This window comes from Notolepis coatsorum, assembly GCF_963971535.1.
Source record: "Notolepis coatsorum genome assembly, chromosome: 4".
Classification (NCBI taxonomy): Eukaryota; Metazoa; Chordata; class Actinopteri; order Aulopiformes; family Paralepididae; genus Notolepis; species Notolepis coatsorum.
In genome coordinates this window covers 56039381-56059557 of record NC_140168.1, presented here as the reverse complement: position 1 = coordinate 56059557, position 20177 = coordinate 56039381, and the positions used below count along the sequence as shown (strand labels likewise).

At 41.5% G+C, this 20177-nt stretch overlaps 2 protein-coding genes across 2 annotated transcripts in view; both read right to left on the bottom strand.

The window, feature by feature from the left end:
* Positions 1 to 166: 166 nt before the first annotated feature.
* LOC311227259 (tRNA selenocysteine 1-associated protein 1-like) lies at positions 167 to 9783 on the bottom strand. The gene is made up of 9 exons (XM_084312850.1): positions 9630 to 9783; positions 9091 to 9188; positions 8886 to 8985; positions 8735 to 8787; positions 8353 to 8484; positions 5303 to 5419; positions 4370 to 4553; positions 3843 to 3885; positions 167 to 1123 (listed from the first exon to the last, which is right to left on the bottom strand). Exons 1-9 carry the CDS (start codon positions 9651 to 9653, stop codon positions 1020 to 1022), a joined length of 855 nt encoding a protein of 284 aa, XP_084168976.1. The 5' UTR covers positions 9654 to 9783; the 3' UTR covers positions 167 to 1019.
* A 2972-nt stretch (positions 9784 to 12755) lies between these two features.
* The window catches only part of sacm1la (SAC1 like phosphatidylinositide phosphatase a), a 32376-nt gene continuing 24954 nt past the window's right edge, over positions 12756 to 20177 (bottom strand). Inside the window, exons 18-20 of the mRNA XM_084313111.1 lie at positions 19278 to 19370; positions 17802 to 17859; positions 12756 to 15699 (exon numbers count right to left, since the gene is read on the bottom strand). Coding sequence (XP_084169237.1) covers positions 15563 to 15699; positions 17802 to 17859; positions 19278 to 19370 — 288 coding nt within the window. The 3' untranslated portion in view covers positions 12756 to 15562. The remainder of the gene's footprint in view (positions 15700 to 17801; positions 17860 to 19277; positions 19371 to 20177) is intronic.

The following is a 20177-nucleotide window of genomic DNA, read 5'->3' as shown; positions in this document are numbered from 1 at the left end:
AACGGCACCGTCTGCTAGAATGACTGAGGGTGTTTTTTTTAGGGGGTTGTTTGCACAAATCCCAAATGCAGCAAATTATTAAATTGCCATCCTTGCAAAACATTTACTGGAATAAAATGACAAATTGCAGCTATGCACAGATACAAAAAAATACATTTGATAAGGACGTACATTTTTATTCAGCATGAACACAACATAAGCAAAAATACATAAAAGTATTTATGAAAAAAAAAAAAAAAAAAAGTTCCTGTCTCAGTTTTTCAGTGGAAAAGGAGTCCCTGGATATGGTGGATATGGCAGTCACTGGATAACCATGTGACCCTCATGTGGTCTTCTGCTGATTGAGGAGTATTTTCCACTATGGTGGGCTTCTATGGCTCTAACAGCCAAGCCAGAGAAACAGGACCTTCCCCTCTCCCCCTCTCTGTCCCATTACACCAGAAGGCTTCAGTGAGACCATGTCACATGATTTATTCCATCACAGATGACAATGAATCGTAATAGTACACAATGACAAAGATGCCATGGCACAAATCAAAACAATCATTCCTTTTCAGGGAATACAAAGAAAAAAGTATTGAGTTTCTTTAACCCTTTCACTACCACACTACAGAAGGTTAACACTTTCACTACCACACTACAAAGGGTTAACGCTTTCACTACCACTTAAGTTGGGAGTGAAAGGGTTAACATTCTATTGTGTGGCAGTTAAAGAGTTAACAATGTTGTGTAAGAAAAGAAAACAAAGACTGAACTCTTTGAATGGGATGCATTGTCCACCTAAGAAATGCATGTAGTAAATATACAAGTATGAAATAAAAATGTGCTTTTTCTTTTTTTGCAGTTAACAAATATTATCCATCAGGAATTCAGTCCAGGTTGATATGAAAAAGACTCAAGTAAAGAGATATCCTGGAGAGAAGTCTTTGAGTAGAAGTCTTTGAGAGTCCATCCGAGTTTCAACAATAAATTGGCTCCGGTAGGTTTGAAGAAGCGCCAATGGCCTGTTCTGTAGAGATCTACAATGGCTGCCAGTGACATTCAATAAGCGCATCATACAGTTCCTCACTGTGTTCCATAAACGTCTTGTTGGCCTCTGCAACATCCAGCGTTAGGTAAGGATCTGGAACAAATGGAAAACAGTTGATTAATGAAAAAACATTAAGGGGTCTTCACCAATACTTGGTGATATTTTCACACCAGTGCACACGCACGCTGCCCAGTGAAGCTGCCGTCACTGCAGTCTTTCAAGCTATTTTCACATTTTTCAATAGTTCTCTATATTGGTAACCACCAAAAGTATGTTGTAAGTATAATTTTAGACTAGTTTTTCCAAGTATAGTACTCTTTGGTCCCCAAAGAGGCCAATATTGGTGGTAGACCTTTTAACACATCTGTTATAGGCGTCGCTCATGCTAGCAACAACTTTCTATTCCTCTTCTGGGCTGAAAGTCCTGTGCTTACCAGCATGGAAAGCAGAAGTGCTACCAATGGAGCCAAATCAATAGTTCACCTGAGGAGTAGCTTTAAATATCCCCTCCACACGTGTTTTAACACTTTAAAAATGTTGTATATTGAATAACAATCTGTTTGGTATGGTTTTTCCACTGAAAAATGGCTCAGCAGCATTGAGAATGCAATTATCTATGACCCCCCCCCCCCCCGAGCATGATGGGTTCACAGAATTAGTTGCATCACACAGACTGCTCAGATTTTGAGGAAGTACAGAGAAGCCCCTTCAGAGGAAGAACGTGAAAAGGGCCCTCTGGTGACAAGTTCTGCACAAATAACAATCTGTATAGTGAAGGCCATGCCTCCAAGAGGTGGTAACTGTAGAAGAAACACGTTTTTGAGTTTAATAGACTTCTCCAACTCTGCTACACATCACACAGGGATATACCAAAAACAGGGTGCTATTCATAGCATTCAATCACATACATTGTGTTTGGCAAACAGGTGATTGTAATCAAACAATAGGCGATGATCATTAAATAACAACCATGGCCAACGAGCTGTGGCATGAAACGTCATGAAAATACTATGTATACCAAAGTGAAATATCGTTTTAAAGGGATACTACACAATTTTATCAAGACACTAGGGTTGTTTTGCTATCACAATGCCTACTGGGACAGCAGAGTACGAACACTCACTTTTAAGCCAGCACTTTTGTCAATTTTGAGAGAGCATTGGAGGGCTGAGCAGCCACTCCCCCTTGATTCAATTTGTCTCAAAATTGTGCGGGAGCTTAGAGGACTGTATATAATTGTCACCTTAGGGGGTGTGGTAGGATGCCTTAACTCTTAAACTAATTGTACCAAATACACAACTGAGTGAATAACTTAAAATGGAGTCACCTAAACTAGAAAGAGCGAGGAAACTGTTTGAATCATAATGCATTTATATAAGCAAAAAAGGGGAAAAAAGATACATACAAATATTGTTATCACGTTACACAATGCCTAATTAAATACTATTACTAAATTTAGATGGGCGCCCAAATAGTTCTATTAAAATGTTCTGGGGCAGGGATTAAAGCAAAAAAAATCTCCTGACTGAACTTTTTTTCTGGCCAAGTCATATTCTTATTTTAACCTCCACTGTATTTTTTTTTAATAGCGTTAGCGTTTTAAGGGAGCCTACTTGTAGAGCCTACTGTCCCGACTGTGACTATAGACCCTACTGTTGTGGTTGTTGTGCCAGGCAGGGGAGCGTGAATGCAAGTCTTGTGGCTAGCTTCTGATTGATGGCGAGCTAGAACCCCCCTTTTCCCATTACTTTGAACGATGAACTAAAAGGCTTGTTATCATACAAACAAGGGACTAAACACGTTTCGCAATTATGCCACAACAACAATGGACAGTCTCCTCCCCACCATTTGTATATATTTTTTACCACCCACCCCCTCCTAATGTACAGTCTCCTCCTCATCATATGTATATATTTACTGTTAGGATCTCTGGGTAACAGCACTGTATATTTGCATATCGTGTGACAAATGTAACAGTACTATATACCTGTAAGTCATGTATGTCCCTATGTCATAAATGTCATGTCATGTATGTTGTGTATGTCATAAATGTCACTATGAATTGAAAATGGGGGACCCTGATGATGTAAACAAGACAAACGCCTTTCTCTGGTCTGCATCCCCTTAACAATTGTGTGTATTGCTACTGGATCCCTCTGTACCACAGGCTACGTACGTTTGTTCTCTAAACAAGTCCGGCCAAGTTCTACGTCAACAACACGTATCCTAGAGGAAGTGACGCACTTACGAGGGAACACTACCACCTCTGGCCCACTAGATGGCAGCACCGTCATATAACCTGAGATGCCATCAATAGGCAGACGGTGTAACATTATGTGGTAAATAATAACTTAACTCCCACATATTAAACAGGTTGGTGAACTTAAAGGGGGATTATTTTAGGTCTAATTTTACCTAATTGCAGACCCTTCAGCACACTCCGTACTGGGACATGCTTCATCATGGCAGTGGCGTGCATAAATGCAACAAAATTTGAGTGTGAGCGAGAATGCAGTGTGTTTAGGGGTTGAATCGGGGCGGACCATAACAATTTCATAACATCGTATGCTAATATACAAGGATTTAAAATGGGATTTTTCAGGGACATGTCTCATATCCCATTGACGTCCACCAGCATTGCTAACAAATGCTAACAATTTCCGCTTCCCAACATCTCAAAAACAGAAAAACTGGTGTATGGTCTATTTTGGACAGACAAATTATTCCTAATGGCACTTTGTAACAAATCAATGCGTGTCCCTTTAAGTCCTACGGTTAAATAAGGAAACACCACTGCGATTACAGTACCAACCTTCTAGGCCGTCATCTTCCACCACTGCTGCTGCTTCAGTTTCCTACAGGAAATAAAACATCTCAACGCAGGGTTCCCAGACATTGCAAAATGAAATTCAAGGACTTTCAAGTACTTTTCCAGGCAAAATGTATCATTTTAAAAGAGCATTTAAAATGATCCAATTCACATATTTTTTTTATTTTTGAAAAAAATCTGATCCAATATTTATGGCTTAAAACCAATTTCCGACAATTAGTTACACTTTAAATTAAAAAGAATTGAATTGCTTGATTCAGAAAAGGTTTATCATGGATGAACAAAACTTCCAATGTGAATAGTTGATTTGAATTTCAAGGACTTTTTAAGCACCTTGTTAAAAATTGGCTGTTTTCAAGGAATTCCAGGCCTTGAAACACAACAAGTCGGAATGATGCAGTGAAGTAAATGTGAGTCAAGGCATGAGGAGGATTAACAAAGCATCCAATGTCATTTTTAACACTAAATGAGGGATATTAACACATTCTGATTTGACATGGTGAACTTACCTGAGCTGGCGGGGCATACTGTGTGTAATCATACTGGTTATAGCCATAGCCTCCTCCATTCTGGTCGTAGCCCCAGTTTGGGTAGTAGCCAGAATACGGCTGTTGGTATTGTTGGTTGTATTGGTTCAGGTTGTACTGGTTGTAGTTGTTATGTTTGTATCCTCTTGAGTTCGACTGCCACGATCTGCCGAATGTATACATGGAAAGTCAGTGATAGATAGATATTATCTACTGTATGAATCTACTATTAGTTACAGATGTATATCTGTTAAAGGGGTAAAACTATGGAATAACTGTGACAACAAATAAAAAATGTATAGTCCGATACATACATTTAAGAAATTGTTCAAATATAAGGCGATACATAAATATAAAACCTTATTATAATCCTAATTATATTTTATTATAACATAACTATTACAATCGTGAATTTAGTTTTTGCAAAATTATGTATTGAATTATGCTTTTATTTTATTTAATGTAATAATAATGTAATGTAAAAAGGGTAGGCATTATAAGCCTACACCTTTTCGGTCGTTTAAAAAAAAATGTATACATTTCCTACTACTGTACATTGCTTTGTAAAAGAAGACAGAAATAAAATCATTCATTCATTCACTGTGTGACTTGTATGTCCTGTTTATGTTTATTAAAGGATCCCCATTAGAGACACATGAAAGAGCCTCTAGTCTTCCTGGGGTCCTGGAGATCCCACTGTCCATTGTGCCATGTGTGTCACCAGGTACTGTGAAACTCTGCAAGTTGAGCCTCTGCACCGATGTCACCAAGACAACTGTCTGTACTTTTCATTGCACTTGGTGACTTAAGCAAATTTTATGCTAAAATGTAAAAGTGGCGCAGACAGCGTGTAGGTATGATGGTTGGAGAAAGGAGCCAACAGATTAAACAGTCGTGATAGTTTGGAGAACTCACTTGTTGGCTGCCAGGCTTAGTCGGAGTGTTTTGCCCCCGAGTCCCATAGCTCCTTGGCATTCCTCCAGCGCCCGCTTCTGCAGCCTCTCGTCTAGGAACTGAACAAACCCACATCCCCTGGAGAGACAGTAGCAGTGCACACACAAATATGTGACTCGTTTTCTTTACACAGCAAACTGAATTATTATTTGTATTGATTTTCTTATTTTGTTTTAGGGAGAATCCACCCTAAAAACAGAATTTACATTGTGCGATTCCAATGACCTGGAATAGTGAAGTCGATATCTATTAGCATAGACTACTATCTCCCGACACCGAAAATCAGAGCATCAACGTTTGAATTGTGACGTCATCAAGTGATTGGTCGATTGGGAGTTGGTCGATTACCAATGTATTAGTGACCGACTTTGTGTGCTCATAGAGCAGGGGTTCTCAAACTTTTTTATACCACAACCCCATTTGATTTAGGATTTTTTTTGGCAACCCCACACTTAATCTATTGCATAATTTCAACATGGAGATAAGGAATATCAAAATAAAAGCACACATTGTTGAACTTTATCATGCATATTTATTAGAAAATTCAATCGCAGCACTATGTTATCAATGAAATTAATGAATATTATCAACAAAAGCAACAGAATTGTTTCTGTATAAATATTTATAAAATGAGGCCTATTTAGCCAAAATATGAAAAGAAAATGCGTTCATGTGCGCTTTGGCGGAGATCCGCTTCTACTCTGAAAATCCAGCCTCACAGAGGTATGTTGATGACAAGCTTTCTCAGTGCAGCATTACACAACACTGGGTACTCGAGTCATTCCGGACTGATATCCAGAACTTTGCGAGGGCCTGTCCAGTGAACTTGACTTTCAGTAGCTTGTCGCACGAAAGACGAATTACCCCAAAATCTCTGCTGATTAACCTAAGTGTCACTAACGGAGTTTCGTAATCCAGCTCATTATCAGCACATTTCTCTGCCAATCGGTTGTTTTTGTCTGCAAGGAAAATCTGCACTTCTTCTCCAAGTTAAAAAAGGCGATTTAATACTCTGCCTCGAGATAGCCATCTCACTTCAGTGTGGTATAGCAGCTGGTTATGTGCAGAGCCCATTTCATCGCGACCAACCGGCACCGTTTCTGACAACAAACCTATCCATTGCGAGTCCAGGTTACACACAAAAGACCACACCCCCGGCCCCCTCCCGCGATTATACATCACATTATAGTGAGATGTGTATTGGAATACTGTGTGTCGGCCTCCGTTGATGAAGGGGCAAGACATGGCAAATACACACAGCTGCCGGGTGGAAAACTCTATCGGAGTTAGTTTTTTTGCCAATGAGACCCGTAGTTTGAGAACCGCTGTCATAGAGCATGGCGAGAGGTCTTTCTGTGTGGAGTTTGCATGTGTGTGGAGTTCTGTATGGAGTTTGCATGTTCAAGGCATTGGTATTACAACTGGAGTTGGTCAGGGGCGGTTAGGTGGTCGAGCGGAGATTGCGTTCGTCACCAGCCCCGGAGCTGTGAGCTTGGTTCGCCTGTTCGAATCCAGCTCACAGCTCCGGGGTTGTCACCAGCTTGGCTGGCCGTCTGCACTGATACAATTGGCTGTATCAGAGGGTGGGAGAAGCTGGCGGGGTGGGTCCGGGTCGTTGTAAAACAGCGACTCCTACAGTTCGGTCGGGGCGCCTGCTAAGCGCGGATTGGACGTGAGGGGGATAGTGTGGTCCTCCCACACGCTACGCCCTCTCAATGAGAATCCGCGCTGCCAGGTGAAAAGAAGCGGTGATTGGCTGGACGTGTGTCGGAGGAAGCACGTGGTAGCCTCCACTCTCCCAAATGATCTGACTGTGGGGGGTAAAGCGCAGCGACCAGGAAGGGACTGGGAATTGGCATACGACTAACATTGGGATGGGAGAAAATCGGAGGAAAATGGAGGGGGAAAAAGACCAAAAAAAAAAAAAAAAAAAAACTGGAGTTGGTCCCCGGGCGCTGGACTGTAGCTGCCCACTGCTCCTAAATAGTTAGGATGAGTAAAATGCAGAGGACAAATTTCCGGTATATGTAAAAATGTAAATTTAAATTCTATCTAGTTACTTTAAGCACACTCTTTCTAAGCCACTGCTGAAGTTACCTCTGTACGGACAGGCCCTATACAGTACTTCCATGTTCTGTACGGACAGGCCCTATACAGTACTTCCATGTTCTGTATGGACAGGCCCTATACAGTACTTCCATGTTCTGTACGGACAGGCCCTATACAGACAGGCCCTATACAGTACTTCCATGTTCTGTACGGACAGGCCCTATACAGTACTTCCATGTTCTGTACGGACAGGCCCTATACAGTACTTCCATGTTCTGTACTGAAGTTACCTCTGTACGGACAGGCCCTAATACAGTACTTCCATGTCCTGTACTGAAGTTACCTCTGTACGGACAGGCCCTAATACAGTACTTCTATGTCCTGTACTGAAGTTACCTCTGTATGGACAGGCCCTATACAGTACTTCCATGTTCTGTACTGAAGTTACCTCTGTACGGACAGGCCCTAATACAGTACTTCTATGTCCTGTACTGAAGTTACCTCTGTATGGACAGGCCCTATACAGTACTTCCATGTCCTGTACTGAAGCTACCTCTGTATGGACAGGCCCTAATACAGTACTTCCATGTCCTGTACTGAAGTTACCTCTGTACGGACAGGCCCTAATACAGTACTTCTATGTCCTGTACTGACAGGCCCTATACAGTACTTCCATGTTCTGTACGGACAGGCCCTATACAGTACTTCCATGTTCTGTACGGACAGGCCCTATACAGACAGGCCCTATACAGTACTTCCATGTTCTGTACGGACAGGCCCTATACAGTACTTCCATGTTCTGTACGGACAGGCCCTATACAGTACTTCCATGTCCTGTACTGAAGCTACCTCTGTATGGACAGGCCCTAATACAGTACTTCTATGTCCTGTACTGAAGTTACCTCTGTATGGACAGGCCCTAATACAGTACTTCTATGTACCGTGGTAAATCTCAAACTCACTTGGAGTTGCCCAGGCTGTCTAGCACTACCCTCCCTCCACGGCAGGAAGGGTAGCGGTTGTAGAAGAACTCGTACAGCATGCCATCATCCACCTCTGGCGTGAGATCTCCCACAAACAGAGAGAACATCTGACTGAGAGAGAGAGAGAGAGAGAGAGAAAAGAAGATCTGTATCACTACAACTGCATCAACAATGATGATAAGCATACTAACCATATTCATTACAGAAGTGATTCCTAATTATAGGTCCTCGGAATTTATACATATACAGTTCAACCGACCTTACCTGCTTTTACTCTAGATAGTGAGAGCAGCTTCCAGCCCTTTGCGTTGCAAGCACTATAGTGATTTATAACTACATAGTCAGTTATACAGTATCTCACCTGACTTCTCCTTGTTTCCCAAAGGTGGCTCGATTTAACTTGAATCTTCTGGGCTGTGAGAAATAAACATAAACAAATGAACCAGGCCCTCGAATATTGGATGAAAACGTAGGACGGTATCAGGCCGCTGGGTATAATAAAAGGGGCTTACTGGATTAGCTCCGGGTAGGGGCTTCCCATTGACTTTGCGGAGACATCTCTCTGCCGTGGCCTCATCCGACACCTCCACGAAACAGTAGCCCAGGGCACCCCTACAGTAGGTAGCAGACGACAACACACAAATGACATCTGGGCTTGTTGTTACAAGAATGCTGGATAACTAGTGTATAAACTCACGCTTTAAAATCAACACAGACCCTGTCATTTTACTCCGTATGATCCTCACACCAATCACATCTTCACCCATGGTCCCAAAGGCTCTGGTAACAAACTTCTCGTCCATATAGGGCTCCAACTACCAAACAAAAAGCATGAAAAGCATGAATGAATGAATGAAAACTTTAACAGATTGCAGAATGGGTACAATACAGTACGGCTCAATACACACAATTGTTAAGGGGATGCAGACCAGAGAAAGACGTTTGTCTTGTTTACATCAGGGTCCCCCATTTTCAATTCATAGAATACAGAAAGATACGTCGCGTCTTATTAGAAGTCATAGATGTTCACTGTCAACAAAGGGTAGGGTATTTATTGGCAATGCCTCTGTCGTATTTTTAAGTAAGGATTATCATATGCATTCATTGAGTATAGGGTATCAAGTTAGTATTTTGTTATGTTAGCTGGCTAGCATCACATTAGCTGGATCCAGTTGTTGGCTAACACAACTTATTCTGTGCTACCGTTAGCTGACGAAGAGTAAACATTTTTGAATGTCGTGCATTGAACAACTCACGTTTCCCATCCATAGTGTGCTCATGGTGTAATCACTCTGAAGTTGTAATTGTTCAAACTTTAATTTTCAGATCATTGATCAAGATATCGAGTCACGGGAACCTTTCAAATGGCAAAACACATGTTAGCAAAAGGAAACAACAGCTGCAAGGAAGACTTCTGTTTTGTTTTACGGCGGTTGGCATCCAACTTAACGGTACATTATCGCCACCTGCTGCTCCGGAGTGTACGGCGGAGCGGCAGGCGGCGATAAGGGGGCGGGGCGGGCTAGCGCGCGGTCACGTGTGCGTCGTGGCCAATCAGAGAAACGCTGAACGCAGGTAGGTTACCAAGTGTTCACGCCGCCGGAGCGCGTGCCTGAATACTTTCGACAACAAAGTCGTGTTTCCGCGTCTCTGATTGGCCAGGTCATGTGATGTGACATGTACGCCCAATCGTGGGACCGCAAGTTTTTGGATGGTTAGAGTTTGTCGAGCATGGCGATAGAACGCCTGCCCTGATTCCAAACTCTAACCTTAACCAACCTTCGAAAGAGTCGCCTAAGCTTAACCAGTGATAAACTAGGTGTTAGGTAGTTTGCAGGCTGTTCGACCCGGAAATAGGCGCAGAACTTGCCGTCCCACGATTGGCGCACATGTCACATGACCTGGCCAATCAGAGCGCAAAACTCAAACGCGGAAACACAAATTTGTTGTCGAAAGTATAGACGCCATCGGAGCATCCATATATATATGGGAGGGAGCATCTACTGCAGGGGTGGGGAATCGGGGATTGATTGATTGATTGATTGATTGATTGAAAACTTTATTAACAGATTGCAGAATGGGTACAGTACAGCTCAATACATACAATTGTTAAGGGGATGCAGACCAGAGAAAGACTTTCGTCTTGTTTACATCAGGGTCCCCCATTTCAATTCATCATATTGATTGATTGATTGAAACGTTTATTAACAGATTGCAGAATGGGTACAGTACAGCTCAATACATACAATTGTTAAGGGGATGCAGACCAGAGAAAGACTTTCGTCTTGTTTACATCAGGGTCCCCCTGATGTAAATAACATGACACGACATACAGATAGACAGTACTGGTACATCTATACATTTATGACATATCAGATTTGCAAATACAGTAGTTTGTGATACCAAAAGAGTCCAGAAAAGAGAGTATATACATTTGACGTAGAAACTGTACATTGGAGGGTAGGTGGGGGGGGGGGGGGGGGGGGACTGTACATTGGAGGAGGTTGGGTGGGTGGGGTGGGTACACTGTACAACTGTACAAGCAAAACTGTACATTGGAATATTGACAAAACCATACTTGGTAATTTACTGTACATTGGGTTGGGTTAGGACATTTACAGGGGCCAGTTTCGAATTGCAGTCTCCCGTAGGTGTTCTTTGAGAGTGTTTTTGAAAGTGGGTAGTGATTCACATTCCTTTACAGCTTTGGGTAGGGCGTTCCACATTCATGTGGCATAATTGCAAAACATGTTTAGTCCCTTGTTTGAGCCGAATCTGGGTTTAACATGATTTGTGGAGCTCCCTCTGGTGTTGTGATCGTGGTATTCACTGACCTTTGGGAAGTATTTTGACATGTACATGGGTACCTTGGTCGTGTAGTGTATCTTGTAGACCAAGCCCATTGCAAGTTGCTGTACTCTGTCGTCTACTCTAAGCCATCCTAGTTTGTCAAAGTGGGCAGGGGTGAGGTGGGTTCTAGGAGTAAGGTCAAGCAGTAGTCTGACCAGTTTGTTTTGTGATGTTTGTAATCTTGTTTTTAGTACCATGAGGTGCAGGCATAGTCGTGATGATGGGGTCATGCAAAAGCGACTGGAGGGAGGGGTAGCCTAGCTGTTTTGGTCCTGCCAGGGACAGCAGTTCCAGTGTCCAAGGTGCAGCTACATAGGTAGTCCATTGGAGATGGCCCAGTGTGAGGTGTCTTGGCCCCAGAGGAGCCAGTTATGCAAGTTTGGAAGAAGGCCCCGTGACAAAGGAAGGCAGTGTTCTGAGGCCATTTCAACATTGGCAATATGCTAGACTGGTGAAAAAGTCTGGCACAGACCTCCTTGTCTCAAACTTTAGACTTGATAAGTGGGAAGAAATGTGAACGCTCCTTTGCAGGGCATTTATATAAAAAAATGTTATTGTAAATTATTTGTGTATATGTTTGCAAGTCTGGTTTGTCCTGTATTTGACTAGTCACACATTACAACAATAATCTCTAAGTTTAGTGTGGGTACATGTCCTGTTTCTGATTGTCCAGGAGTTAATCGATGCAGGTGTTTTATAGCAACACTACTATCATCGACATCTAAGGGAAATCCCCCCTTGAACGGCCCTTCTAAGGTTTCTCCCCTCCACATTGCCTGTGGTGCTTTTTTCCCCTATTGCTAGGTTTTTAGTGAGTTTTTCCCTTACCTTCTGGATCTATTGTGATGTTTCTTCTTGACTTCTTTAAAGAAGACGTGTCCGGCCCATGGGGACATTAACGTGTGTTGTCGGGCCTTACAAATACATTTGATTTGATTAGGTATTCCTAATTAGCTGATCAGCAAAGCCTTGATTAAAGACCCTCTTGTTTAGTCTCACATCCTGCTTTTCTGCTCCCTAGTGTTGCTAGTTGCTGTGATTTAAAGCTTTTTGTCACATCCAGCCTACTAGAGGGAATAATACATACATTGCAAAATGCCTCTAGGTGGCAGCGTAGGCCACTGGTCCACTTGGACCAGAATTCTTGGGTCTTATCGAGTAGTAAAGTGTATTATCTTTGGGTTGGTATTGGCAACATCTAACTTTCAATCTAGCAGTGACATGGGAACAGTAAGCCTACCTGAGGATTTTCCATCTGACAGATGACATTTAGGCCTATTAAAATGTATCAAGTGTAGGCTAATTGGAAATACCAACATTTGTGTTTGCAGTGCCAGAAGATGCTCAAATGGTTTCCAAGGCTACACAAGAAAAATACTTATGGAGTAATGGAATCTTATCCACTCCTAGTATCCCAACTAATTGGAACTTGGTTGTGAAAGATTGTGCTGTATCACTGCCTGGCCTGAATCTGGGATCAGAAATGATTTGATTCCATTTTTGAATACCCTTGCCTGAACAGAGAAAGACAGTTATGCATTTATGGAGTTTATTAACAATCAAAGAAACAACTGAATTGAATAATCTTTTGGGGACAAGAGAGTGTTGTGGATTATGTCGAGGAGAAACATAATTTAATTTGCACATTTCACAGCAAACAAATCCGATACTACCGTCTTCGATACCTACATTAGGAGTTTGTCATTTTACTAATAGAAAATATATCCATAATTCATGCCATGTGGATCCATTGTTCTTCATAGTGAAAACAAAAATCAAATGCCAAAAAAATTAACCCTAGATACACTACATCTACATTTATACTATTCTGAATCCCTCAAGCCACATAAGAGTGTGTTTGTTGTTACAGTACTGGCCCTATGGTGTTACCCCTGGCTGTGTCCCTGTGTTAGCCAAAGCTGCTCATTGCTCACTTCATAAAGGGAGTTCATGCTTCCTTCCTCTACCATAAGCTGATCAACCCCATCCATGATCCACATGTTATCCACACAGAAGGGTACACTATTACAAAATAAATCTGGTGACTCACTGCACATCGTTTTTTTTCTTGCATCATGCTCCATGTAAAATCATTGCTTCCATCTACAAGTTTTTCTGGTGAATCTGCAAATGCGTGCTCTGAATACACAACATTTCTTTGTAAAATGCACAGACACTACAAGGATATGTTCAAGATACACATTTCACCTAAATGTACCCAAAGTACACGTCCCAAGTTACACAGAAATGGTTGCACACTAGTTTAGCTTGAGTTGGTCATCAAGGATTCAATCGCCTCCAAATTGTTAGCACGGCCCAAAAATAACTAGTTTAATATAATTCATTTGAAAGGTTTTACCATCAAATGATCATTCTATAATTATAGACCACCGGTATATTATTATTATAATTTGGATACTAATCTAAAATAAATCACATAAAAAAAATAAAAAAAAAGAAGCCTGTATGTCATTGGAATATGAAGTAGAAACAACAACAAAAAGGCAGAGCAACAAAATCCCCTAGAACAGTAAATTTCAACTGAACCTCTGTGCAAGATTTAAAACACATGTATGATGATAGGAATGATTTAAATGGTCCTCGCCGCAGGGTCAGACTTATAAGGCAGTGGTCCAAGTGTGGATTTTGGATTCATTACAGCAGGTATCTTATAAACTTGAGTGCAATAATAAAAAAGCTGCATTCATGACAAGTCAGAATTGGTTAATGTCAATCACCTCGGTTGGAATTCCGACCTCCTGGTATTCACATAGGCTATGGCGCTGCTCTGCTAGCAAGAGATAGGTACCAAAGCTTCCTACTACTGTTTAAAGTTAGCTAGTTCGCTAGTTTGCCCTAATACCTATATATTTTAACCTTATTACAGCCGTGCAAATAGTTAAAAACATATAGCACACCCAAAACACCAGTGTATTAAAATTGAGACTACAAATGCTGCCATGTGTTTTCTTTTGTCAGTGGGACATCAAAAACTTCATGACGCAATGACGCATACTCTTGAAATGCTCCAACTTTCCCCACTCTAGTGGCTGATGAGGTATTTCTTCCGACTCGGGAGGTCAGGAACTTTACAGATCTGACTTCTTGTGAATGCATCTGAAAGAGGTAACTGAGGAGACATAACGACAGCTCAAGTAGATTGTAACTACCACCACGGACACACCAAAGGTTCTGACTCCTGACCAATGCAATTATAATTCTCACCTCTTCCCTCTTATATCAGTACAAGTACTGCATGCATACAACTCATTCTTATGGTTTTCCAAAGTGCAAAAGTAAGATGGTATGAAAAGCGGTAAGCCCTTACTAAAATAGAATAGTCATAAATAGCTTCAATTACGTTGTTAGGAAGACGTAGTCTTAGCCCACACGCCACCTTGTAATGCGTAGTTTAGGCTAATATTTAAAATAACGTAATTAGCAGTTGAGTAAGGCTTGTTACATTCGAAATGAAAACAAAAAAATTTACATATAGACTACCATCCCAGTTACTTCAATATGGTTTCAATATGTGCACATGCACATGCTAACATGAACCCTTTCAATGTCAATATGAAGGACGACCTACTGTACCATTATCAAATCAAGCTAGTTCTGAACTTCTATGAAATAGCTATAGGAAGGGTAATATAGTCTAGAATCGGGATCTAATATGTGGCTAGGAGGAGTTCACTCCTTGAAGGACAATTCTGGTTACTATCGATCAGAAGAATGCCAGATAATAGAATTAAGAAAAAAGGGTCTAAAAAAGAACCAGAATTATCCGTTAAGTGTGTTTCAGTATTTCAAAAACAACAGTAAACCAATAGTTTCAGAAGATCTGCGGTAATGTGAAAGGTATACTACTGTCAGATGATCTTGTGTAAATCCTTTATATTGTGTGGAGAAATTCACTAAAGTGCCATCAAAGACCAGTTGTGTAAAAGAAAACCATCAAGAAAGATTCAGCCAAACCGTCTCCTCCACCACCACCACCGCCGCCATCACCACCACATGGCCAAACCAACACCCAACACCAACATCCGTCAGCTGTACCAGGAGAAAGCGGGGGAAGACAGTAAAGGTGAACCAGGTTAGGGAGGAGTGAGTCCAGTACAGCAGGAGAAGGTTCAGACTCAAAGAGTAGATATAAGGTATTATGTGACGCAGTAAAACCAGTCGTCATTGACAGTACTGAGAGAGATCAGCTCAGTCCAGTCCAGGCCTGGGAACGGCCAGGAGGAAGAGGAGAAGGAGGGTGATTAGGAGGAAGAAGAAGACGACAACGAGGTATATGAGGAGGAGTCTGCCGGGGGCAGATTGTGTTTCTCGCACGCGCTCAGTCCATCTTCTCCTTCTGAACCAGCTTGGGGGCGTCCACGAAGTCCCGCCCGAAGAACACAATGATGGCAGCCGTGAGCGCGCCAGCGACCCCCCAGAACAGGACGTACGCCATGGTCTCAGTCCATTTGTCACCTGGTAGAACGGGAGAATCAGTGTCAGTCACCAGAACGGGCCAGAGTATGCTAGTACTGGCCTAAAGCTACCATGACGAGGATTTTCAACTAAATATCATTGGTTGCGATACCTTGGTATGATTAGAGTAAACAAATGAAACCATTGCCGAAACAATTGGTAGCCTGATTCTCATGATAAGACCACATTTCCCATAAACCTGTTCCCGTTTTTTTTGCCGTTTCTTGCCACCCACCGGCATGGGGATTGTTTTGATGAGAAGAAATGGTCTTGCCAACTGTGAATGTGGGATTGTTTTTGTTGATGAAGCAAGTTTTGATTGGAAAGGCTTCCTTTGCGCTGTAATGTCTCCAGCAGAACTAGAGGATAGAGCAGGGGGCAACCTTTTTGATTCAAAGTGCCATTTTAAAATGTTCTTGTTAATCAGTGTGCCATATCATTATGACACCACATCAAAATGTAAATCTCCAACAGATCTGTAATTCTATTCCATCCATATAGGCAACATGCATAGCAATATCTTTGCCTAATTTTTTTCAAAGTTATTCTGAGTTTAATTCTCATTATGCACATCTCACAAGAAGAAATAAAGACTTACGCATTCCTTTCTGTAGGACCTCTGTTGCCAGATTCTCATTTGTTTATCAAGGTGCAGTGATGTGGAATGATATACAAAATCTAACAGAAACATGTTCCACTTTAAATATATTTAAAAGTAAGCTTAAAAAAATACAGATCCTGTAGTCTGTAGTATCCATGTGTATTTGTGTGAAGTCTTTTCCCCCCCACCATTATAATTGTTGTATAATGCTGTATTGTATGTATCTGTGTTAGGGCTGACCCCCATTAGTCGACTAATTGGTCGAAAGGAGCCGTAGTCGACTGCCAACCTCTTAGTCGATGTGATAATTTTTTTTTATCATTCTTTCCAAAAGAAAAGAGGCCTCTAACGCTAATGGCATGCATACCAGAGGCTAACTGCCTACGAAAACAGGCACAGAAAGAGGATTTCACCCATCTAATGAAAACCCACTTCTACCTACTAGCCTTTCCCGTTCACTGACTCATGCCCTGTTTTCCTATGTGTTTGCCTGTGTGCCCTCCCATAAAACAGAGTGTGATTGTTGTCAATATGTATCTATGTGTATCTACCCTCTGTACAGCACTTTGGTTGACACGTGTCATGTTAAATGTGCTATATAAATAAATCTGATTGATTGATTGATTGATTGAATGAACACACTAGACTAGACAAATATCAAGATGTATCCATCAGTGGACCAATTGCATGCTTTTGCAGAGGACAAGAAGCCTTCAGTCGACTCCTCCAGACATTAAGCACCCCCACAGCCCAAATGGATTCCAAAAATGTTTGTAAGTGCAAAAATAACAATAAACAATAGTTTTAATAACCATTTTCCTCTCATAATTATACAAGCGCTATACAAGAATGCTGCAGTCTTTATGAGATGCTTGCTTGCCATACCTGGACACATTCAGCCTCGTCTGCCTCACCCTTTAAAGTTTTCTCATGTTTGGTCTCAAAATGGCGGTTAACACTCAATGTTCGGCAAACAACAACAACAGACTGACCCTTCTGATTGGCTCTGACCGTGATATATCCCTGGTATATCAGTCAAACTACCATAAATAACAGGCTCTGCAACTGCCAATGGCTGTGAAAGAGGTAATTTGGCATGGGGAGGATAGGACACTTGAACATTTCCTAAAAGATTCCTCTCTTACACACTTGCTAGTGTGCCATTGGTTAAGATACCGCATGCCAATGGTGACACTCGTGCCTAAGGTCGCGGACCCCTGGGACTGATGGAGGACATCGATGGACTCATCGTGGTCTCATAAATTGGGGGATCCGTCTCAACATAGGGGGCGCTGTAACAAACTGAATTGAGACACCCTTATGAGTCCCTTTAAAACTCACACTTACACCTCAAGCTGTACTACGTTATAAACCTAACACATATTGCATTGCATTGTGGGTAATTATTTGGATGAAATGAACAATTTCTGACCGACTTCTCACCATTGTCACAGAGACAAATTCCCGTAGATTGATTGTGACAGAGAAGATGAAAGCTTACCAGCCATGAGGAGGCAGATGATGCACATGGAAAAGGCCACCAGCATAATGATGGGAAGCTGGAGGAGGAAGAGAACACTATGATTTAGTGACATAGCACTCATAGTGGAAGTTACAGAACACTCATAGTGGAATCAGTTCTGCCCCGCCGATTCCCCCCCGGCTCAGCTTCTTCCCTCAAGCCATCAGGACACTCAATACTGAGTACTCCACATACAAGCACACACACACGAACACACACACTACACAAAATAATTTCACTTTAAATTAGGGATGCACCGAATGGGAAATTCTTGGCCGAAACAGATACCGAAAATAGGAAACAGTTGGCCGAAAACCGAAAGCCGAAAGGCCGAAAATGATTCATAGAATAGAATTTTTTTTACCAATGTTGTTCAGCTATCTGATTATGGAAAAATATATGATTATGGCTAAACTTAACTTAAATAATAAATAATCACTATTATGGGTCTTTTTGTATCACAAACAGTACTGTATTTGCAAATCTGGTATGTCATAAATGTATAGATGTAGCAGTACTGTCTATCTGTATGTCATGTATGTCATATATGTCCTGATGAATTGAAAATGGGGGACCCTGATGTAAACAAGACGAAAGTCTCTCTGGTCTGCATCCCCTTAACAATTGTGTGTATTGAGCTGTACTGTATTGTACCCATTCTGCAATCTGTTAATAAAGTTTTCAATCAATCAATGAGAGAGAGAGAGAGAGAGATCTCTGTGCTCTACTGAGCGCACCTTTCTAGTCCCCAGATGACTTTGGCACAGTAGACGCGCGACAGACAGCGTCAATGTGAGAAACACAATCCCTCCCCCTCTCGCTCTGAATAATATGCATATTAGATCACTCAGTGATTAACCGCAACGGGCATATAGTAAATAAGGATAAAGTATGTTAAAGACGCATTTATTGGACTTGTTGCGCGCGGAGTTTACATAGAAACAGCGCGACTCCCGAGGAGATGCATTGCTCCCGAGTCCCAAGAGGAGTATCACGCAGGACTGAAGAGCTCACAGCGCGCATGTAATGAATCCGCGTTTTGATGACATCATCACAACAACACGCGTTAGGTTACAGGTTGCTTCCGTTTCGGTGATATATTTTCGGTGAAAAAACTCTTTCGGCCGAAAGCCGAAAGGCCATTTTTGGCCATTTTCGACCGAAAACTTTCGGTGGCCGAGTTTTCTGTGCATCCCTACTTTAAATAACTACTGTTGCAATATCTGACCTGAACCCATTGTTTATTTGTATAGTATTGTATATTATTACCTTTACTTTTAGCATTGTATTCCATTTGATTCTTACAGCTTTTTATTTGATCATGTCTAAAAAATTAATGTTTTTATTTTATTTTATGCATTTTGCACAATTCACTGCATTGTCTTGTGTATGTGACAAATAAAAAAAACTCTTGAATCTTGAAAACTCTTCACAGCGTTACTACAGAGTACTGACCGTGAGGAACTTCCAGTCCTTCTGGACGCGGAGTGGAGTGGGCCCGTCCGTTTCATCCACAGCATAGTTACCCAGGAACAGGTCAATTGAATCCTGAAATCATAAACAAAAAAATCAACGCCTGTAATCTCATTGGGCATCATTTATCAATAGTTTCTATAGTAATATGCAGGTTTGTGTGTTTTGGCATGAAATGCAGCTGTACTAAACTTGTTCGTTCGTGGGACGTGTTCATTAATATGCATTAACATACCAATGCGGCCACATGAAAATGCCGTGACTGGTAGACAGTTCCCACTTTGTGGAGCAAAATCAATGCCATCTTTGTGATGGCTGACGCAAAATTGGAACAGCCTGAGAAGCGTGAGTGATCTAAAGTGCTGGGTACATTTTAACTGCAAAAGAGTTTAAAAGAAAACAGCACATTTAGCCACTAAGCATAAAAACATCTAGTTGCATTTTTGCACTAACCACATTTATTAGCACACCAGATGTGAATGTGACATAATTAAAAACCAAACTGCAGAGGCCTACTGTGTGAGCCGTGTATGTGATGCCTTACAGGGTTAGTGACAAACCCTGTTGCCATTTCATGGGCACTTAGTCACATATTATGCTCCTTTTCAACAAGTTAATATAGAGGTCCCTAATGAGGTCCCTAAAGTTTTTTCTTTCTAAAAATACCACTCAGATTATGCGTTCTAGCGGCCTCTATACCCCTCTGTCTCAGTCCTGTTCTTGACAGGCTGTTTGAGTCTGTAGCTTTGAATGGCAATGAGCTGCAGCTCCTCTTACTGCGTGTGAACAGAATTCAGATCAAACGGTCAAACCAGACGTTGCAGATCAAATATGAGGTAAGATCCAGAAATGTCATGCTTTACTTCTCACCTAAACTGTTTG